This window comes from Diabrotica virgifera, chromosome 4 (genome assembly GCF_917563875.1).
Source record: "Diabrotica virgifera virgifera chromosome 4, PGI_DIABVI_V3a".
Lineage (NCBI taxonomy): Eukaryota > Metazoa > Arthropoda > Insecta > Coleoptera > Chrysomelidae > Diabrotica > Diabrotica virgifera.
The window spans coordinates 247,993,783-248,018,581 of NC_065446.1; the positions used below are offsets into that span (position 1 = coordinate 247,993,783).

Genomic DNA, 24,799 nt, shown 5'->3' on the forward strand with positions numbered 1-24,799 from the left:
CACCACTTAAAGTCATATGTTTTGTCTATCTGTGGGCAAATTTTTAGCCAAATCGATTATGATGTATTTTGGGAATGGAGAAAAATCTAAAAAAAACGGTATTTTAACGTTTTCTACACTATAAAATTTTATCAAAAGCTTGTTTTGAATCAAAGTAACTTGTTATAATGCCATATAATGACATTTTTGAATCCCTTCTATTCAAATATTATGTTTTCCATTGATACTTTACGATAGAAAATGCAACTTTGTATAAATAAACACCAAATCACTGTAAAATCGCACAAACTAACATTTTGAGAGAAAAAAGAACAAGAAGATTTTTTGACCTTAAACATCTTATTTTTACGTCCCGCAGAAGCTATATACCAATTTTCAGACAAATCGGAGGTCCAAAATTTTTTTTGCTCCAAAATTGAGTGATTTGAAATGGAATGACCCACCTAAATTTTTTATTATCCAACATAAGCGAATGAATCTAAAAACAGAATGTTAAGAAAACGAGGCTATAGTTGGGTTTTAATTTCAGTATTTTATAAATGCTAGAATAGTTCACAGGGTGATGCGAACTTTGAGAAAAAAACACAGTTTGATTCGTACACCCGGTATACAATGACAGTTTACCTGTCTAACAACAATATTAGGTTTATTCTAGCAAACAGTCAAACTAGTCAGAAACCGTCAGCAGTTGGTCAGTGAGAGAACATAATACAGTCACCAGTGCTATCCCCTCTACTCGCGCTGGTCCACTATTCGCTGATGGTTTCAAACCATTTGAAACTGATGCTAGAACAAACCTATTATATATATATATATATATATATATATATATATATATATATATATATATATATATATATGTATATATATATAGACCGGTCACTCTAGTATAGAGTATAGGTCGCTCAGGTTCATGAGCTCTTTTAATCCATTTCATGCGGTGGATTGGTCCGCATAATTCCTCTTCATTATCCTTTATAGATTTTCGTGGTTTTTTGCTTTTTCTGTAATCTGTTTCCATTCTTTCCTATTCTGTATTTTTTCTCTCCAGCCTGTAATTTCCATATTGGATATATCCTCTCGCAGTTGGTCTTCCCGTCTTATTTTCGGTCTTCCTCTAGGTCTGTTTATTACTGGCGTCCAATTTGTTATCTGCCTAATTAGTGCATCTGCTTCTCTTCGTTGGATGCGGCCAAACCATTTTAGCCTTTGTGCTTTAATGAATCTCACTATATGTTCTCCTTCCATTAGATTTCTTATTTCGTGATTCATCAGAACAAACCTATTATTACAGCGATATTTTTAATGAATAAGGCTATAACATGGTAAAAAAATCACTTAAATCGGACAACAGGTTTAGGAAATTCGAGACATCAAAAATGACCAAATTTTCAGTGGATCGATTTTTTGCACCCGAGTGTAAACATGAAATTTCGATTTTGAGCTTTGGCAATAAATATGAGGAATTTGGAAATATACCTAACTAACACCGAATTTAAACTTTCATATTACAAACGATCTCACGTCACAGGAAATGCTTTCACGAAGACGGCATTGGGTGGATTTTGTTGCCGTGTTTCAAAGTTATGTAACTTTGAAACACGTAGGTACTTGTGCGATTGAATGCCGTGGAAAGGAATCGTGTTCTCTGGTGACGACGAGAAGGTTCGGAAAGAAATAGGCCAGGTTGTGAGCAGCCTATAGATAGTGTCACAATAACAAGACGAGAGTAGTCAAGATAGAAAACTACACTTTTGAAAGATTTTAACAATTAAAATACTTGGAAGAAATTGTGAATGGTAACAATAAGAGAAGTGAAGAAGTAACTGAGCGAGTACTAGCGACAACAAAACATACTGGAGATAACAGAGGTAAATGAAATACAAGAACTTACCCAGAAATACAAAACCGAAAATATACAGAGTTGCATTCAGATCAGTAGTTACATACGCAGCTGACACAATTTTTCTCGCAGATAAAAATGAAGAAAGATTAAGAATATTTGGGAGAAAAATCCTAAGAAGAATTATGAACCCGATAAGAATAAAAAACGAAGTAATAAAAAGAAAAATAAATCATGAAATAAGAGACATAATGAAGGGAGAACGTATAGTTTGATTTATTAAAACGTAGTGACTGAGATGGCTGGGACACGGTAGGAAGGAAAAACGACCTATTGATTAGGAAAGTCATCAGATGGAAGCTAGAAACTGAAATACCAAGGGAAAGAGGTAGAGAGAGATGGAAGGACCATGTTAGGAGAGACATGAAAATTCTGAAAGTGAGAAACTGGACGACTTATGTACAGATCAAAATAAGTAGAAGAAAATTGTAACAAGGGCCAAGTCATACAACAAAATTTGACAATACACAAGAAGAATGCGTAGTGATTCACAGCGGTAAGTAAATCAAAGAGCTCTAAAGGCACGTATTCACTATGTTAACGCTCCGCGCTCCTGCAACTGCTCTACATAGTGGATACGTTGGCGCTCCCTGATCGTGTAACAGAGCGCGTTCTGACTCTGTTCTCCAACTTGTGTTAGTCTTTATTATTAGTCTCTTATTATATATAAGTTTTATATTTAAAAAATATCTTTCAGAAACGCAAGGTTGTAGTAATTTTATGTTTTTGTAGGTAGTACACACAACTTGGGTTCCTTACAGTTTCCAGCAGGTAGTTCTCCATTGGTATCTCGTCTTGCTATCTACAGTGGTGCTGGTGTCGAGCAGGCGTTTGCTCCAGAATTACCATTAACCTGTTACTATGGTCAACTGTATCTCAAGAAAGCCTCCGTGCTACGCGGAGAGTCTTATACTAGAGGAATAAAACTCCAATTATTATCAGGTAAATTTTGATATTATTCGTATAAAATACTTGCACGCAACACTAAGGTTTATACACTTCAAATTGGATGTCAACCATGCGCAGTTTCTGTTTGTAGGGACTTATATAATGAGTTAATATACAATAATGCTAGTTTAGAGAGTAGCACCTCGCTTTAGATACTTTATTGTTCAGACGTGCTTTAGTTAGATAATGCACCTTCCATGCAGAGTTTCCGAGTCATCTGAGTTACTTTGAATTGAGAGCTCCACCATCGCATTCTGTACTTGATTTCTCTACGCTCTCGTATGCTTGTCGGAAGTCTATAAATAGGTTATGTTATGTGTTATGTATCAGTTTTCAGCATAAGATGATAATCTACTGAGAAGGAGATTTGAGACGATTTTGTTAGTGTCATCTGCTAATTATTAGGTTCGACTGAATGAATGACCTAAGTGTTAAAGAACTGTGCTGGGTAACGTTTTTTAGTTTTACACATGCAAATATATCAGCGGCGTAACCGGGGGGGTTTCGAGGTTATAATCTCCCCTTTTGGGATGTACGTTGAGCTCTATACCCCACTTAATTCCATACCCCCAGAGATCCTACAGTAGTTGTAACTCCCCCTCCTTTAGGATCCTGGTTACACCGTTGAATATTGTATTCTATAAGTGTCAAGATCGCAATGTATGTTACAGGTACTAAATTGATACGTCACTCATTTTTATTTATTTTCTCTTATTTTGGTATTATTAGTATTGTTAAAACCTTTTATTATTATTGTAAATATATGTTTATTATTGTAAATTTTTTTTTATTATTTAGCTTAATGCCTCTCAAATAAGAATTGTATGACAAAATCTTCTGAAAACTTTTAGAATTTTGCATTATAGTATATATTGAAATTCCACATGTCTTGGATATCGCGCTATCTCAATTTTTTGTAAGTTCTCTAATTTTAATCTAAAACAAACGCTTATACTTCAGAAAATCTCCACAAGACTTCTTTTTTTCAAGTCATAAATCACTACTTAGGTTAAATTAAATATAAACATATTGTATGTTTTTATCTTATTATTTTAATATTAATTTGTATCATATTTTTATTTTTTGTTTTTTTTATATTCAGGAATACTTACACCTTGGCCCATAACAGGTAATTTAAAGTGTGTGGTTTTCTATTTTAACCAGTTTTTGCGTTATTTAGCTTTTACTGACTTCGTCGTTTTATTTTTTTTAACTTGAGAGGAATGTAATAAAATAAATATTGAATCGGTAATACCCAGTATGTAGATGCTGCAATTTTTAATACCATTCCATTTTTCACCTACGATGAGATCGATTTGAAAAGGGAGAACCACTAAATATCTCAGTCATAGAGGTGGTATATTAGGTATTTATAATATTGTTACACTGCTTTGAAATCAATTTATTAAACAGGAACTCGTTTACAGTAACTTATAACTTTTACAAAACAATGATAACTGTATTCGCGGTGTGCAAGTACTTGGAAGGGAATTGAGAAACGATCGTGCACGAATAGCGGAGAAATATTGCAACTTTCTTAAATAATTCATATTGTCAATTGAAATTGTCAAATTGACGTACATTTCATATCTACTGTCATTGAAGAAGCAAAATTATATGTTGCTCCACAATATTGATATGATATGCAATTATTATATAAAGGTATATTTAATTAATTGTATTTTGCTTGCAGTACTGCATTTTAATAACTAATTTTATTTACTACATACAATTGTTTACGTTTTAATAACATAACCTGAATCTTAAAATCTTATTTTTTCTTCTTATTATTTTTTTGGGCTATGGCCTTGACAATTATCCAGTAACCAGGACTAATATAATTGGCCAATATAATTAAGAGTGCGAATAAAGTTGCAGAGCGTAGAAATAGGTGTCGCTTTGCCGAACTTGCATGGTCCCAATACTTCAAAAACTGAATTACAACTACTACTATTAAAATGTCAAACACTTATGTATATTCGCCGTGAGCCGATGAGTAGAGGGGAGTTGACAGTTTTCGCCAGCGCTGTTAGTGGCAGTTTTGTGTATTGAATTTGAACAATTTGATCAGAAAAGTATGACAACGTAGAATGAAGTAAACACTTCTGTTGTATATAGGTATATTATAAATTTATTAAAAAATTTTAAAATTCATCCACAAGGGAGTGGTTGTACAAAACGTTTTCGGTCAAACTGACCATCCTCAGTGTAAACGTCCAGTGTACAAGTAATTGAAACTAGCCACTTGAATAGGTGTAAAACCTCAAAATAACATTATTGCTACATTATGAGCTGTATAGTAATCGAAATATAGAAAAGTATGAGTTTCAAACCGCGAGAGAGCGCTAGCGACGAATCTCACAGCCAATAAAAAGAGACGTAACCTCTAAATTTCACATAAACTTCTTCTTTTTTTCAATGGCCTCTTGTGTAAGCAGTCATCCAGTCGCACGAATTTATATATTAAATATTAAAATTATAATGAATAAAATAAAAAAAACATAATTATTTTTACTATTAATTCTGTGTATTCGTTCAGTAATCAGGTTACAATAATATTTCAGTTCATAATTTGTGTTTTTCTAAATAAATATCTATTTTTCTCGTTTTGTATATTTCACATACACCAATTTTATCAGAAAAGTACAAGTTACAAACCGCGAGAGGGCGCTAGCGTCGAAACTCACAGCCAATATATAGATTTTCTCATGATTTTCTGACGTTCTAGACGTCACCAGACATTTCTGGGTTATTCCATGACATCTAGAAAATTCTCCTAGGTGACTACTTCTTCTTTCACGTTAAGGGACTTTTTCTATGTAGGATCAATCCACGGAATTGTCGTAACAATATATTAAGCAGGTCAGAGTAGTTAGCTAGCTTCTGCTAGTGAGGGAATAAAGATGGATTCTAACTATTTTTCTAGTATTTCCAAAGTATTGTAAATTGTATTTACAAAATTATTAACAGATCCAAGGTTATCATTTTCTATTAAGTTTCATTCTTGTATTTTATCTTTGGTGTTAGAAATTAACTGACCGTTGTTTTCTACGAAAGGACCATGTTGCCTTTATTTTACTCTTATACATATTAAAAGAATGATGTTTCTTTTCTAATTATTCTATTTCTTTGCGTTTTTGATCTGGCTATTTCTGTTTTGCTATTTTTATTTTTTCTCATATTTGCACATCCAAACGTTTATATTCAATTATTGTATTCTTATTTTTATATTTTATTCTTTCTTCCATCATGTCTAAAATGTGTCATCCATTTGCCCAATCATCCAATCATAAAATGCCCTTTCTTCTATAAAAACATAATCGTATATTATACCGTGTGTTTACTTTTAAATTAGATACAGAAATACACCCAATACCTGGCAACACTGCTTCCCCGCTTCCCAGACCCGAGTCGCGCGGATTTTATTCAGTCATTCGTCGACTCTACAGTTGTAATGCAACTCATTCTCATAAGCAATGTTGCCGATTTTAGCGCTTCCTTCAGTCGCGTATCTCTAATCGAAAGTTATGAGCGTATATAAATTTATAACGAAAATTTGTTATATTTTACAGGATCCCACAACAGATTACCGGATTCTATAAGGCAGGAATTCGAAAAAGAAGTTTTACTCGGACAGTCTGCGCAAGAAATCGCCACAGCCTTAGGAGCCCCATCAAAAGTATTTTTTAAGAGTGAAGATAAAATGAGGATACATAGCCCGAACGCCCATCGCAAAATTACTGCCATTAGGAGCGATTATTTTTTCAATTATTTCACCTTAGGACTGGTAAGCAAATTTTATAAATTGTTTTTGCTGCTCACTACTCTAGATAATATATCTCTGGCATGCTATTACCTCATTAATAATAATAATAATAATAAAATTTATTAACTTTATTAAATTTATTAATTTTTTATAATACATAATAATAATAAAATTTACTACTTGCGACGGCCAGAAGTGTACGAAAATTTTTGGGAGATACACCTGCATTCCAAGTCACCTAGGGCTCGATAACACGGAAAGAGTCCCACCAGAGCTCAATCCTTTTGATACCGTAGGTATCTGGGATGCGTCAATTTTCCCCTCAGAGGGAGTGTGAGCCGTATGGCTAAATCTGGAAATTTATTACACTTAAATACATAAAATTTAAACAAAAAGAAATGTAAAAAGCCAGTCATTAGTGTTGGTATAACTTCTTCTTTCCGTATCTGTAACGTTCTTGATGCATTCTATTGATGATTTTTATTCAGTTTGCTTCATTAAGTGAGATAAAGACACTTCTTTAATTTTCCTGTTTTCTTTTTATTTTTACTCTATTTATCTTTCAACACTATTAATGTTCAAACTGAATAATAAAAAAAGGTTCTAAGTTTTAAATTTTCTTTCTTAAGAGCTTGTCCTCTCTATTCAAGTTTTTGTTCTATGTCGCTTTCACTATTTCCTACTAACACTACATCGCCAGTATACGTCAGCACTAGAGAATGTTATCCTGTAATTTCGCTGTTATCTGATCCAACACTAATGACAGTAAACGAGGACTAAGCATCGAGTCTTGGTGTAATCCTGCTTTCACATAAAATTCATCAGTCTATCCCACACCTTTACTGATACTATTTCACCTCCTATTAGGTCCTCATAAATTATACCCAGTTAGGTGGTTCCCTCTGAAATAGAATGATATATTAACTGCCTTTAAATTTCTCTTAGTTTTTCTAATTGACGGGTTTTGGAATGCAATCTTAGATTCCCCCTAGGCCGCTTCATTTATCCTTCGTTTGCTTTGCAAATTTTAGAAGGCATGGATTTACGTTGTCACCAGGATTTTGGTTCCAGCGATAGAAGTTTTAGATTTTCGGAACTAAGTATTGTATTTGTATTGTATTGTATTTCAGATAATCTTTTACTATCTCTATATAATTATACATTTTTTCAGGATATTCTATTCGACGCGAATACGAACACGGCGAAGAAGATAGTGCTGCATACGAATTATCCCGGTCATTACAACTTCAACATGTACATGAGGTGTGAATTCGAGCTCACGTTAAAGAACGTCGAAATCAGTGGATACACTCACTGGAACGATATTTGCACAAAACTAACGCCCAGTGAAAGGCCAGTAGTGTTGAACCGAGCAAGTTCAACCAATACCACTAATCCTTTTGGAAGCACACTGTGTTACGGGTATCAAGATATCATTTTTGAGGTAAGAGAATTCGTTCATTATTTAAATACTAAATAAGTAAAAGAGATGAAACTAGCGGAGGTGGGAAATTATCGATAGAAACCTATAAATTTACATTACTTTACATTACCACCATAGATAGTTTCCCACCTTTAGACGTATCGGAGGAGTATGGTAACTAACACTGTGATAGGAGAATTTTATAAAATTTTATTCTCCTTTCACACTCCTATCACAGTGATAGTTGCCATACTCCTCTGATATGTGACAAACTAGTAGTTTCATCTGCTGTTTCATAAAGCTGTAGATTGAATTAATTTGTGTGTGTGTTTTTATGTTTTATTGGCACTGGTTTAAGCAACCAATTGGCCAGTCAATGTGTTTTGAATTCTCTCTTTTACAAAATATATGCTTAGTATCTAAATTTAAAACTATTAGTACTACTGTTTTTTTTTTACTCTGTTTTTTTTTATTATTTTTTTTATTATATTTTTTAACATTTTTTTTATTACATTTTTTTTTTTTAATTTTTTTTTTTTTTTTTTTTTTTTTTTTTTTTTGTATATTTTTTTTTCGCGCTAAGACCTAAACCCGATTCAACCTCGCGGAGGTTTAGATCTTAGTAACTTTTTATTTTATTTAATTATTTTTTTTTTTATTTTTTTTTCTTTTTTTCTCAGAGCTTTAATTTTAAACAATTAACATGGTTGTACAAAATTTTATAAACATCTAGATTGTTTGATTGTAAAAGGTATATAAGATTAAAAGGAAATTGTACATTAACTTGAACTAGATTGGCAAAAAAGTTTGATATTTCAATAAAATGTAAAGGACATTCTAATAGCATATGTTGTAGATCAGCTAGCTCTCCACATAAACATTCATCATTATCTACAAGTCCTATTTCTCTTTTGTAGACTGGAGTCAGACAGTGATTACTTCTTATTCGACAAATAGTTTTGATAAAGCCTTTGTTGGAAACTTGATTAAACCATGTCTTGATGGGAAGTGTAGGCTGGATTTTTTTGTAATAATTTCCTTTGTCTGAATTATTGTATTGTTCCTGCCATTTCGTCCGTTTGATAGATCTCATAATAGAAATTATGTCTCCCATAGGAAGTTGATAAGTATGCAGAGTGGATTCCTTCGTTGTTGCTTTTTTAGCCAGATCATCTACTATTTCGTTGTTTTTTATACCAATGTGTGCTTTTATCCAACACAATATTATATTTTTGCCCGATTTCAAAGCTTCACTGTTCATTGCTATGATGTCACTGATGATATAATTTTCTGCAAAATTATGTACATTATATTTCAATGTCTTTACAATGCTTTGACAGTCTGTAAATATAACATAATTGAGTTCTTTTTGATTAATACATATTTTGTATGCTTCTTTGATTGCAATGAGTTCAGCTGTGAAAATTGTCATTTTATCAGGTAATCTGTTGTTTATTTTTATACTTTTTTGTGGGTAATATATAGCATATCCAACTTTTCCTTCCATTTTTGAACCATCCGTATATAATTTCTGATAACTCCCCCAGTTTTTTTGTACATACTGAAGGTGGTCTATTTTAGTAAGGAAGTCTGTCGCACGAATATTACTTAAATGACAGTTAACTGGAGATAAATAATCTTCATAATTTAGCTTTCGAGACGAGCTTTGTTCAATTTGGTGTATGTCACCAATGAAATTAGAAACGTTGAGGAAGCTTTCCACAACTAAAAGCAGTTTCTTTTTTTCCCAGTAATAATGAGTTAGGTATGAGGTGGTTAAATGAACAATTTTATTTAATAGCAGTTTATCGTTAACCGCTGTTTTAACTATAAATTTCTCACTTAGGTATTCCCTGCGTAATGAAAGTGGAGGTTCATTAAGCTCACATTCCATGACCAATATAGGTGTGCTACGAAGATAACCAGTGCATAACCTAAGTGCCTTATTTTTGATCCTCTCGATTTTTTGGAGTACAGAGTTTGATGCTGAGCCATAAAAAATAGATCCATAGTCTAAGATTGATCTTATCAAATTTCTGTATAGTAATATTGATATGTTTGGATCAGCTCCCCAGTTACTGACACTTACAGTCTTCATGATATTCATTGCATTTTCCATTCTTCGTAATATGTAATTTGTGTGTTCTTTCCAATTTAATTTGGAGTCTAAAAATACGCCAAGAAATTTTATTGAAGTTTTATAAGGAATACTAGTATTATCAAATTGTAGATGGCTTTGAGGAACATATCGTTTTTTAGTAAAGGTAACAATGGTTGATTTACTCTCTGATATTGTTAAGTTATTATCGGTAGCCCATTTTTTTATAATATTCAATGTCGATTTAAGGTAGTTATTACATCTATCTATTGACTTATTTTCTGCATATATCGCAACATCATCAGCGTACTGTAGGATTTTTATGTGTTGAGGAAGTTTAGTTTCTAAGTCAGCAGTATACAGTATATATAATATAGGACTTAGGATGCTACCCTGAGGTAGCCCCAAAGATGTGTATCGGGAGTTAGATTGATCTCCATTTAATCTAACGTGAACTGCTCGATTAATGTATAAGTTAATGATGTTCCATGTTACTATCTCGGGTATTCCTATTTCCAACATTTTCGCGTATAGTATGTGAAGATTAACGTTGTCGTAAGCCCCTTTTATATCTAAGAACAAAGCACTAACTGCTTTCTTATAAGTAAAGGAACTATAAATGTCTATTAAAAAGTGGCAGAGGCTATCTTGTGTGGATTTACCTTTTCTAAAACCAAACTGACTTCTTGGTAATAGGTCGTTCTTTTCTAGCCAAAATTCCAGACGGTTTTTAATAAGTCTCTCATATGTTTTTAGTATACAGGAAGCCAGACCGATTGGACGGTAAGAATCCCAATTCTTTGATGATTTTCCTGGTTTTAAAACCGGGATAATAGTGTAAACGTGCCAATCGTCAGGAATCTTTATGCGGCGCATCCAAATTTCATTATATATATTTAGTAGTGCAGCCTTACCAATTCTTGAAAGATTTGATAGCATCGAGTAATGGATATTATCGGCACCTGGTGCTGAATTTGAGTTTTTCTTCAACGCAAAGTTTAGTTCAGTGGCAGAAAATGGTTTGACTAGGAAACGGATTGGTTCTGGATAGTCGTACAGAGCATTTAGTTGTAAATCAGGAATTACTAATTCTGCAGACGGCGGTGTGATATTTTGATGGAACTCTTCTATCCACGAAGCTTCCGACAGAATAACAGGGACTTTGTTCTTTGTTGACTGACCTATTTAGGGATCCGACATAATCTCTCCAGCTATTTCTTTTAGTTTGTTTAGTGATCTTCTTGACATGTGCATCATCTTTTTTATACTTAAGTAGGTTTTCATGGTTTGGATTTTCTTTGAATATACAAAAACTTTCCTGTCTTCTTCTGACTGCTTCTTCACATTCTAAATCCCACCAGTATTTTCCTCTGGAAGTCGGTTTTTTTATTTTAAATTTGGGGATGCAGTAGGATGCAGTTGTATTTATATTGTGCAAAATTTGTTCATAAGAATTTATATCTTTAAATTGAGAGAATACATCTTCCGAATACTGTTCATATAATTTCCAGTCGGCATTCTTTAAATTCCACTTTTGTGAATATGGATTATATGTATGAGTTGGTTGATCCTCTAACTCTACTCTTATAGGTGTATGGTCTGAACCAAATAGGTCTTGAAGTGTTTTCCAAGTGATCAGGTGATTTAAGTCAGGAGTACAAATGGTCAGGTCTATTGCCGATTTCGAGAAGTTCCTAAAGAAAGTAGGAGAGCCATCATTTTTGAATATTAAATTATTATCGTCTATACAGTCCATCAAGATTTTACCTTTCATATCTGTTTGGTTGTCTAGGCCCCAGGCAATGTGGTGAGCATTAAGGTCACCTCCTATTATAAATGGTCTTTCTATAGATGTTATGAAATTGTTCCATTGTTGTAACAATAACTTGGTTCCTGGGGGAACATACATAGATATAAATGTGACAGTATATGACTTAAACTTTATTTTTATTGCTACTTTATTGACGTTTATTAAATCTACTTTCATGGTGACTTCCTCGTAATATAGGTTTGAATTTATTAAAATTGCTGAGCCACCGCCAACAGTTACTGAAAAGCGGTCGTCTCTGACAATATTGTACCCGTGAAAGTTATAATACTTTTCTGGTTTAAATCTAGTTTCTGATAATAATGCGATATCAACTTTCTGGTCTTCTAATAGGTGGATAAGGTTTTCTCTATTAGAGTTAGCCGATCTACAATTCCATTGACAAATTACCAATCTATTCATTATTATATAAGAGAGAACTTAAAACTGATTGAATTGAATTTACTAGAACTGATTTTTCTGGAATTTCAAAATTTTTGTGATTTATATTAGAGATAATACTTGTAACTATATTTGATATTAATTCTGTTAATTCTTTTGATGGTTCATGTATTTTAGATCCTTGTTCTGGATTAAATGTAGATTGATACGAAGAAGAGGTGATAATACCACCAGGTCTGTTGGACATGGGGTTTAACTTTATTATTTTTTGATGTTCCATTGTTACTTGGTCTGGTGAGGAAGAGATAGGTCGTTTGTATTTTGGTGGTTTTATTATTGTATATCTATTTGAAACTGAAGGTAGAGCGAACTGATTGGAAGATGTTTGAGACGTGGACAATTGAGTAAAGGAATATGAAGAGGATGGTGCATTCATATTTGGAGTTTGATGAGAATTTATTGAGGAATTATTGGCTGCTATAGATGCATAAGTTATCTTAGGAAAGAGTTTAATTGTTTCCTTAAAAGATAAGCTGTTTTCAGACATATAATGTTTTATTTTCTTTTGGCGATCAAATTCTGGACATATCTCCCATTCATTAGTGAAGTGTTCACCTTCACAGGATAGACATTTTTTGTTAAACGATGATAAAGGACAAGAATCGGAAAGGTGAGATTCATGACACTTAAAACAGCGAGGATTACTTTTACACTGCTTACTCATGTGCCCATACCTATAGCAGTGGTAACAGATAATTACCTTTTGCTGGTATTTTTCAACAGTGTGTAAGACATGATTAATTACTACATACTTTGGTATATTCTGGCATTTAAAAGACACAATAACTGATTTTGTTGGATTAAATATTACTTTGTCATCTGCTACTATTTTTCTTGTTATTCGTTTCACATACTCAACCGAGAATTTGCAATGGTGATCAAATTCCTTTATTCTATTTTTAAGATATTCTTCCGATATATCTGAATCTATATCCCTTACTACACCTAGTTTAAACAATTGAAATTTTGGAATGTATGCGGTCAGATTTTTTTGAATAAGGAATTTGGAAGTAACTAAAGCATTTGCGCTACTATAATTTTTAAATGAGACCCTAACTCGGTTGCGTCCGATTGAGTCAATTTTTTTTATATAATTGTCAATTTCTGGATGTAACGTAAATAGGATCTCGCCTATTTTAACAGCGTTTAATTTTCCTGTAAAATTTAAACTGGAGTTTTCAATGAAAATGTAAAAAGGTCCTAAATCAATTTTTTCGTATAAATAAACAGGCCTGGTTTTTTCTGGTTGATCTGAGTTTACTAAAGTATTTTGTTTTTCATTAAAATTGTTAAGATTAATACTACTACTTATCTTATTTTGAGGCTGGTTGGGTAGAAATCCATTTAAATCTTGTAAATCACAGCTACTATCCATCGAATTCTCAATATCAGGCGGTTCGCCTCCACTAGATGACTCCATAGAGGAGTTTTCAAGTAACGTTTAACTTATGAACACTTTCAAAATGTAAACTAAATAAGGAAAAGTTTAACAAAACTAAACAAACTAAATTAGAACGGTATAAATCAAATAATCCGCCAAAAATTAATATTTTTCGGAGAGATTTCCAAATTTAAATTAACTTTGACAATTATTTTGACGTATATGTGAACTCGAAAGTTACAAACCTGAATTAATTTAAAACGAGAAAAATTAAAAGCTCCTCGCTACTAGCTACATAGGAACATCGAGCTATTACATATTACGAATTTTCGCGTTTTTTAATATATTTTTGTCAAAAAGACTTATTTTTAACCTTACATAGAAGGTGAGATTTTGATAGGACATTTAATTTTGAATAACTTTTCTGTAGTTATATATCTACGAAAAGTTCATATAATTCACCCCAATGCACCCCAGTGCATAGGGACTAATTCCCCCCTTTCTCAAAACGGCACCCCTTTTTATTTTTTGATATTTTGGGATACGTTGAACATATGAAACAATAAAACCCCTTTAACGTTGTAGGTCTTTTTAACCTTCTTTATTTCGACATAATAAATAGCCTAACAGTAAAAAAGTACTGCAAACAGTTATACATAAGTTTTTTTTATATTTCTTCTGTTACGTTTATTATAAATTTTGCGTAGAAGTTGACTATAAATGTTTTTGGTTATACATATTAGTGCAAATCACTCACACATAAGTGTTTTTACGTTTTTATTTCTCTCTGTAGCTTGCATTCAAATATTTTCCATTACAAATAAATATTCATTATAGTTCATTAAAATCTTCTATTCTCATCATAAAATTTGGTCCTTCGAGCTGAATTCTGGCATAAATAATAAATAAATAATAAAAAAAATTATGAAATAATTTTAATTTAACACAGACATTTCAAAAGGAAATTTGTATCGTTTTCAGGTGATGCCAAACCACTACATAGCATCTCTAACTTTATACGGGGATGGTATTCCTTATGAAAAAGAAAGTTACCACGCGTGACAGAGGCTATCCGCCACTTACCTCGTACTCACAAACAGGTACTGGCAGCCTCACCTTATTTATAAATGTATTAAGGCTTAAACCTTTCATCAGATATTTTGCCTAATTGTAACCGTTTGGGAGATCATTAGTCTAATTTTAAACTGTTCACTTTTCGTACTCTTATTCTGTTTTTATAAGACCTACTTGTTTTGTTGTTTATGTAAGAATGTACGTATGTTAATTTTTTCCGTTCTGCCAGTGTTGTGAGATTTTGACAGAAACGTTTAAGTATATAGGTATGTTCCTTTGTTTTGTGGTGTAACACGAGTTCTGAAAAAGTGTAAAAGTGCTAACTACATTAAGTCGTTCCTTATCAAGGTGTAGTGATATACCACTCTGTTCCATTGAAAAGTGTAGCAAAAATGTGTGACACTAGTGTAGATAAATCGATGATACTATAAATAACATGTTATTTATAGTATCATGGATAAATCTATACCTGCTTTTGAGAGGGTGACGATCTACACTCGTCTTGCGCAGCATCATCCAACCGAGTTTGACAACTGTGTAACTGTCAGAGGTGTTTATTTACAAAAGATATTTTTTCTTTTGAATTTAATTTAACATTAAAAGCTTTAAAAAGCGTTTAATAATTTTAAAACGTACCTACAAATTTTAATTTGGTTTAATTTTTTATTTCGTTGTTTCTAACCTGACCAAAATAACCTGACTTGTTATATGGTTATGACCATATTATGGTTATAATAGGGCATTCCAACATGCTGTCAAAATTAAATCAATATAAACTTAAATAATATTCTATCAGTTCTTAATGTGTTTTAGATCATTTTAGTTGCGTTTCTTTGTAATTTTGTTTTGTACAAGGATTACTTTAACATTTTCACTGGAAGAATTAATTTAAAAAGACAATATGCCTAATTTCTGTTGTGTTTTGAAGTGTGGAATACGAAGTAATCATGATAAAGTTCAGTTTTCTATCTGTTGCCATCAGTGCTACATTTTAAGCATAAAACAACTAAATAATTTATCATTTGAGAGACAAAAACATTGGTTAAATGTTATAAAACGTGCTATAAAAATGCTAAATAACTGTGTCCATGTTACTTACGCTTGGAAAACTGTCTCCACCATAGGTTAACTCGGACTCCTCGAGGGAGAATGGACTTATATTATTTATTTTGCCAATCTTTTGCTTGTACCTACTAGCAACATCTGTATTGTCTACCAACAACTTTTGAAAATATTTAATCATGTTTATTTATTCACTGCTTAAAACTAAATAAAGTCGTTCAAGTACTTCTACAACTAAAAACTACACAAAATCTACAACAAAATGTTCGGAAAATACACCTAAAAAATTGTTAACGGTAAAAAACTTAAAAAACAGTGTGGTACAAATCATACAATATTTGACTCCCAGCGGTGTCATAAACGTCAAAATCTTAGAATGCCCTATCGTAATTCAAAAGGTTAACTGCAGTCAGAAAAATGAAAGATTACCCATGAACGATCATATCAATCACTTGTTTTGTATTTGCTCTCTTTTTCTATAAATAACAAACGTTTGTTATAGAAAAAGATAGCAAATACAAAATAAGTGATTGATGTGATCGTTCATGGGTAATCTTTCATTTTTCCGACTGTACAGTAGAACGTACCTTTGTTTAGTGGCACATACATGATTTTCCTTTGACACTAGTCAGCGCTCAACTACAGTACTAGCTAGTACTCAACTACACTCAAAACTAACGCTAAACTAGAAAACAAAGGAACATACCTTATAAAACATAACTCCTGTTCTAACACGGTTAGCTAATTAAAATTTAATATTACTAAGATTTCTGTATAAATGTTTTTGACATCTCCAAAGGTTCTGGCAGAATGGAACGATTTGATAATCAGTGTTTTAATGTGAAAGTATTGCAGTACCTCTTAATTTATATTGTAAAAGTGAAATTTTATTTAATTGTTATAGAATGTTTGTTTCTTTCACGGAAATATTTTAATATGTTAAAGAAAAGTGAATAGATTATATTGTGTAAGTCATAGAGAATCGTAGGTTAGACTTTTACAGGAGAATATTAATTGTCTGGTTTTATTTTTGACGTAGTTCTATCTAATCCTGAATAAAATAAGAAGTATAGAATTTTATGATATTTAAAAATATTTTTCATTCATAGCGTATAAGTTTTTTCACTTAAAAAACTGAATTCTAAACAGAAATAACCGATATCCTATCGCAGAAAGGTCCTAATATTAGTCTTTTATTTATTTAATGTCTTGGATCCTCTCAACTTATGGTTTTCCCCGAATTTCCCATCTTAGGTTCTTAGGCTTTCCATGTCTCCCATCCAACCTAATTCCTTTTTTTTGTTGTTTTTTTCTATGTTCACCCTCTTTGTCTAATTTCTATTTTTCTCTTCTTGTGGGTGTTAGGATTTGTTAGTCTTTAGTACTAAGTAAAAACGTTTAAAATTTTAGTTAAAACTGTGAATTCAATTTTAATTTAATGTTCTTTTAAATTTATATTTCTTTTCTATGTAACTCTTTTAATAAAAACTCCTAATTGCAATAAACACACGATTCTCTAAGCACTATATATTTCAGGTAAAATATGTAGCTTTAAAAAATTGGAGTGGAATATATTTCCACTCCATAAAAAAGAAAAAAATAAGACTTGGTTTAGTAGTTATTATAATTCTAATTTGTTTTGTATATATTGATTAATATTTCGGTGATGAAGTGACCGTAAGCGCATTTTTTAACAAAATAGGGTATATTAAATGTCAACAGTCATATTAACAATAGTTTTTAATACACTTTTTAACCCACGCTAGAAAAATCATAATAAAAGGAAGAAGAATAAAAAAATATGCTTTTATCTAAGAATAAAAAACTGAAAACTCTTGTTTTGTGTACACTTCCACAAAATGTATTACAATTTATTTTCACTACAGCTGTTTCCATTAGTATACAAGTGATGTATTTTTACTATGCGTCTAGTATAGTAGAAGAATTTACACTGAGTAATGGCAATGGGTAATTATGTGGCCCTTAGGTAATAGGGAACTTGCACATTTTTTTTATTACATAATAATGTTCAGTTTTGTATAAAAATGAGATTTCCAAAATTTCACGCTTCAAAAATTCATAATAACTTAGAAGTACAAATTTAAAGTCTTCTGTATCTTAAAATAGTTCAAACGACCCGTGACGTCACAGATCTTATACACATAGATTTGGCCAACTCCGAAAAATAGCGTAACGTGGAGTCGTTCGGGTCGGTCGAACGACTATCTCTCTCTACTGTCGCTTAGCTTTCTCTATCTGGCATATGATGGCTGCCGCCTCTTTGTAACTGTCGTTCCATTACTCCCACCTCTTGGTAGATACGCTCACACTCGCACGACAGACAAAGATAGCTAGACCACCGTACTTGATATCGACGTTACACCCCGATGCATTGTTTAGCATATCTCTAGCCAGATCTATTCTTGACATATCTCTGGGTTCCGTTTATGGATATATTTACGTATATTCTTCTTCTTCTTCTTTAGTTTATTGGACTCCACCTACTTGGGTATTTGACCAGCTCGTCGTCGGGGAATAAAGGAAAAATATTTATATTCTAATGACATTTGTCGTATGTCATTGTAATAATATATACCAGTTTGTTGAGATTGGAGTTTGATACAGTTTTTGAAGGAAAGGAAAGAAGGTTTACTATTGAAAATAAAACCATTTTGTAAAAGTACAAATTTTCTATGAATAGTTCAAACGATCAAAAACACTTATAACGTCACATAACTGTATTTTCTACTGACATTTATAATGTCTAAATTAAAATTATATATACCATTGGTGTAGAATGTAAACAAACAACGGTGTGACGTCACGACGCGTTTTGGGGTGGCTGGTATAAGTTGAAAATTTTAGTCGTATTTAGGGGCCAAACGAAAGACAAACACAACTTTTTTATCTTTGATACAGGTTCTAAATTATGTTCTGTTGTGATTTATACCATTTTTTTCGAATTTAAAATTTTATGCAAGTTCCGTATTCGTTACACTTATGTAGAGTTTTGCCTATGAGCATGACATTAATAAATGCAACCAATTTATCAATCACTAGTCTTAATTAAGACTGTAATGTCAATTATTCAACTAGTTGTTACATATGGAAGTGAAACATGGACTCTAAATCAGCTGAAAATAAATAAGCTGCTGGTATTTGACAGGAAGGTTCCTAGAATGATATTTGGCCCTCAAAGAGATAAATTGACAGTAGAGTGGGGAAGTTGGTGACTCTGTATGGTACTGAAAACATCGTCAGACATACAAAATATCTAATATTGTTCACGGTTACTCCATTCACAATAATACCTTCTGTTGTCTCCATTAATGTTTCCTTAAATAGTTCCTCTGAATGCAACTTAAAAGAATAAAATCGATAGTGTACAGCCTTGCCTCACTACTCTTTTTATATTAATTTCACCCGACAGTTCTTGTTCAACTTATATTCTTGGTACTTGATATCAGTATAGATTTGTAATTATTCGTAAATCTTTATCGACCAATCCAACTGTTTTCCATATTTCTAGCATTTTGTTATGTCGGACCTTGTCAAGAGACTTTTCAGAATCGATTGCACAGCTCTATACATTTTGATTTATATCTCGGCATATCGGTATCAGTACTAAATCCGAATTGAGTATTGATAATTCTCTCCTTAATAGCGTGTATATTCTACTATGTATTAGATTCAAAATGTGACTCATCAGATTTTCGATAATCACTACATGTCTTTGCACAATGTTTCTTTGGTATTGTGACAAATGTTGACTTAGGCCCATCAGTTGGTAATATGGAGTCTTAAATTCTATTGAATAGACCACAGAGTGCTTTTATTTCATTTCCTCCCAAAAAATTTAGACTTTATACTACAATCACAATAAAGATGCACTAGAAATAAACAAACCAAAACACGTTGAATGTTACTAGGAGCACTCCCAAATCATAATTTACAATGTATATACATTGTAAATTCCAAATCCTGCTTTACAAAGTTTATACATTGTAAATCATGATTCGGGACTGTTCCTCAGTAACATTTAGGGCCGGTACTTTATGTCCCGATTAAACCTCGGTTGGCTAACCGGGGTTTAATCGGGACAGAAAAGTACCCCATAGGGCCTCTTGCGTTGTAATAAAAGCAATTATAATTATTATTATAATTATTTATGAATATAATAATAAGTATAATTGCGTTTATGTCTATGTTTTGCATATATTTCTGTCCCGATTAAACCTCGGTTAACTAACCGGCTGTTAACGGAGACATAAAGTACCGGCCCTCAACGTGTCTTAGTTTGTTTATTTTTAGTACATCTTTATTGTGATTTTAGTATAGTATTCTAGGACCGACTTTATCTTGCCTAGAGCTTTTTCATTATTTGTCTTTAGTCCAGGAACCGAAGCTTTTCACCTCGCAATTTTTACAGAATGGATCGATTTTCTTGAAAATTTGAAAATAACTAGTGGATAGTCCAAGGATCAAAATCTATAAGATGCCGGAAGGCGCTTTTTTTATTATATTTTGACCTCAAATATTGATAAAAACATTCATTGTAAGCAAAACATGTTCTATACATTTTTTTGATAAAATTAATAGTTTTCCATTTATTCGCTATCGAAAGTGTTAGTTTTATATCGAAGAAATCAATGTTTTTAGATAAATACTCATTTACTATTCACTCAATTTTTGCCATAGAAAACATTTTTTCCAACCAAGTTCTTGGGAATGTAATAACCGACAATTTCATATTTAAACATTTTTTCGGATCTCTGATACTAATCTTTCTATTCTGAAAAAAATCGCATTTTTTACCAAACTACAAAAATTCGTTATTCGCTTTTAACTCCAATTTTCTCCAAGCCAGTCAAAATTCTAGAATCTATTAATAATAGATAAATAAAGAAGAATGAATAAGACCAATGACTAGAAACACCGCAAACTTACATTATTATGCTTACAATTGGATTTCTCCTTTTTTTTTTTTTTCAAAAAAATATATTGATTTTTTAACCGTAACTTTTTTATTTTTATCTTAGAAAGTTTGGTAAAAAATTATTTTGTAGATTTTTAAAAGGTCTATAAGGATATTAATATTAAATCCTTTTAAAATCCTCAGTCACAGAAAGTGGTGACTTTGAAAGGGTTGGTAAAGGTGGTTTTTGCATGTTATTACAAGATTTAATTGTCAATAACTCACACAATTTTTGCCGTAGAAAAAATGTTTGCAAACCATGTTCTTGAAAATAAAATAGGCTACAATTTCATATTTAAACTTTTTTTCGTATCTCTGATGCTAATCTTTCTATTATGAAGAAAAGAGCATTTTTTTCCAAACTTCAAAAATTCGTTATTCGCTTGTAACTCCATTTTTTTAAAAACTAATCATTCTTCTTCTTCATGTGCCGTGCTCGATTATCGAACGTTGGCTATCAAATTGGCTATAGTAATTTTGTTAACGGCAGCTCGGAAAAGGGATGCAGAGGATCTGTTATACCATTCTCTCAGGTTTTTAAGCCATGACGTTCTTCTTCGACCTGGCCCTCTTCTTCCGTCTACCTTGCCTTGTATTATTAAATGGAGTATATTATATCTCTCTGGGTGTCGCATAACATGGCCAAAATATTCAAGTTTTCGATTTTTAACTGTTCTGACGACTTCTGTGACTTTTCCCATCCGGTGCAAAACAACTTCGTTACGAACTCTATCCACCCAACTTATTCGTAGGATTCTTCGGTATACCCAAATTTCAAAGGCTTCCAATTTCTTGAGAAGAGTATCTGTTAAAGTCCAACCTTCGACACCGTACAAAAGAGTAGAGAACACATAACATCTCACTAATCTAATTTTAAGATTCAAAGTAATGTTGTTTCCACATAAAAGCCGTTTCCTAACCTAACCTAATCATTTTAAGCCGGTCAAACTTCTAGAACCTATTAATAATACATAAATAAAGAAGACCATTACAAGCTCAATTACTAATTTTAATTAGGGTGGTGATTAGGGGGTTGCTTCCGATCACATTTTCACTGAAAAAAATAGGGACTGACATTCTTTTCATTATAAGTCACTTCATTTTTGAGCTAGAGACTTTTTTATATCTGAAGATAGATATTTTTAAATACTTTAAATTAGTTTGAACAAGTTATCCTCGAAAAATGCATAGTTTTCCCGTCTTTTGACTTTGAATCTACAATATTTAGCATTTGACGAAGAAGAGCTAACAGATAATAAAATATAGCTCGATTACTATTGGTCTTAAAAAAAATTAAAAAAACCCGTTTTGTTTATTTTTTTAAAAGGTACATTTTTGTTAGATAAAGTTGTTTTGATAAAACGAAAACTTTTTGAGTTATTAGCAGAAAACTGATTTAAAACATTGATTTTTTCGATATAAAACTAACACTTTCGATAGCGAATAAATCGAAAACTATTAATTTCATCAAAAAAATGTATAGAACGTTTTTTGCTTATAATGAATGTTTTTACCAACTCTTGCGGTCAAAATATAATAAAAATTTCCACACCCGAGATGGGGTGGCAGCCACCCCCATGGTAAAAGCGCCTTTTGGCATGATATAGATTTTCATCCTTGGACTATCCACTACCTATTCTCAAATTTTCAAGCAAATCGATCCATTCTGTAAAAATTGCGAGGTTTTGTCCTATTTTAAGCTTCATTACTTGGACTACTTGTCCATAATTTCGCTCAAAATGAAGGACGTTTATCTTTCATAACTATTATTAAAAAAATTATGTTATTTTTTTCTGAATTTTGTTCTTAAGAGGAAACAGTAGCGATCAACAGGTAGCGAAAACGCGTTCCAATATTGCGGCTGTAATTTTGAATATTTTTTCCAGATATTTGGCACACATATTCGTAATATAATAAAGAATGGCGGTACAGAGCCCATTTTGAAAAATATATTAATATGTGCAAATTTCTCTGTAATTAAATACAATATTAAAAAAACGAGCCTGTACCGCCATTAAGAAGAACAAAAAAATACACTTTCTTCAAATAAACTTTTTTATCCGATGCCTAGATTTTGTGTCATTTTGGAACTACTAAAATTTTTTATTTCATTAGTAGTTCCAAAATGACACAAAATCTAGGCATCGGATAAAAAAGTTTATTTGAAGAAAGTGTATTTTTTTGTTCTTCTTAATGGCGGTACATTCTCGATTTTTTATTATTGTATTTAATTACAGAGTAATTTCCACATATTAATATATTTTTCAAATTGAGCTCTGTACCGCCATTCTTTATTATATTACGAATACGTGTGCCAAATATCTCAAAAAATATTCAAAATTACAGCCGCAATCTTGGAACGCGTTTTGGCTACCTGTTGATCGCTACTGTATCACCTTAACACATTTTTATTTCATAAGATTTTTGTTCTGTCACACTGTTCTACATTTAATACACTTTCTTAATACAACCCATTTTGTAGGAAGGCGCATATGGTCATTATTTTTAGTAAATGTTAGTGCCTGTAAACCATGTTAGGTTTCATTATCTGTTTTTTTTTTATTTTAATTTATTTGTTTCAACAAGATTATGTGTCATATACTCAGTCATTTACGATTTTTAAGATGTAGACATAAAACTGTTAGTATTTCACTAGCAATGATCTAACTGACATAAAAAATATGTGAAAATTTGTAGAAAGAGTATCTACGTTAGCAAGTTTTGTCTTGGATCGATCCAACAGCCTTAAGTATTTACCATCTTATTAATCTCGTTTTCTAACAGTGTTGCCATTTGTCAAATATTAAAAATTCTAATGTGATACTTCCAACGTAAAGCTTGTCACGCACGAAGAGCTAACCTATAATATACAGGGTGTTAGTAAATAAGTATGAAAAACTTTAAGGGATAATTCTACATGAAAAATTAATGGCAGTTTGCTCTATAAACGTATGTCCGCAAATGCTTTGTTTCCGAGATACAGGGTGTTGAAATTTTTAATTCAAACTGCGAATTTTTTTACTGCTCTAAGACCGGTTGAGATATGAAAATTACATTTGGTGGGTTTCAAGAGGTGGTTATTGCGCATTTTTTGGCAAACAAATAACAATTTTATATTCATCATTGGCGCGCCTACGGGTAATGGTTTAAATTTTTTTTAAAGAAAAAAATGGTACGCCACTGAGATATTTCAAATTAAATATTATTTTTGTATTCCACGTTTAATTTATGAAAAAGAACCTTTCTTGTATTTTTTCCAATGGTGCACCGTTTTTATGCGAAAAAATAAAACATCTTCGAGCGTATTTTTCATTTCTTAATATATTATCAAGAACTCTCCAATATAATAATACCAAAGTAGAACAATAACAGAAAATATTACTAAAAAGATTTTAACTAGGTGCAAAGCTACAACAAATGTTCAAAATTACCTCCTTTAAAGGTGACAGAATAATTTTATATTCACCATTGGCGCCCGTACAGATAATGGTCTGAATTTTTTAAAGAAAAAAAAATAGTACGCCACTGAGAAACGTCAAATTAAAAATAATTTTTTAATTTCTCGTTCAATTTACGATAAACAATCATTCTTGTCTTTTTTTCATATACGGCGCCGTTTTTATACAAAAAAATAAAGCATCTTAACGCTTACAAATTATTCGAGGTAGATTCAATTGGCATAGAAACTGATTTTAAATACTTTGTAAACGTTAAGATATTTTATTTTTTTGCATAAAAACGGCGCCTCATATGAAAAAAAAAGACAAAAACGATTTTTTGTCGTATTGATAATTGATCGTGGAATTCAAAAATGATTTTTAATTTGACATATCTCAGTGGCGTACTATTTTTTTCTTTAAAAAAATTCAGACCATTACCCGTAGGCGCGCCAATGGTGAA

The 24,799-nt window shown here is 31.8% G+C and overlaps 1 protein-coding gene across 2 annotated transcripts in view; it reads left to right on the forward strand.

Moving 5' to 3' along the window:
• The window catches only part of LOC114334143 (PHAF1 protein CG7083), a 52,549-nt gene extending 29,598 nt beyond the window's left edge, over window positions 1-22,951 (forward strand). The window contains exons 5-9 of one of the 2 annotated variants that reach the window (XM_050649955.1): window positions 2,636-2,845; window positions 3,954-3,980; window positions 6,424-6,638; window positions 7,789-8,061; window positions 14,770-22,951. In XM_050649955.1, coding sequence (XP_050505912.1) covers window positions 2,636-2,845; window positions 3,954-3,980; window positions 6,424-6,638; window positions 7,789-8,061; window positions 14,770-14,850 — 806 coding nt within the window. In that variant the 3' untranslated portion in view covers window positions 14,851-22,951. The remainder of the gene's footprint in view (window positions 1-2,635; window positions 2,846-3,953; window positions 3,981-6,423; window positions 6,639-7,788; window positions 8,062-14,769) is intronic. The other variant, XM_050649956.1, reaches the window with a different exon arrangement.
• The last annotated feature ends 1,848 nt before the right edge of the window (window positions 22,952-24,799 follow it).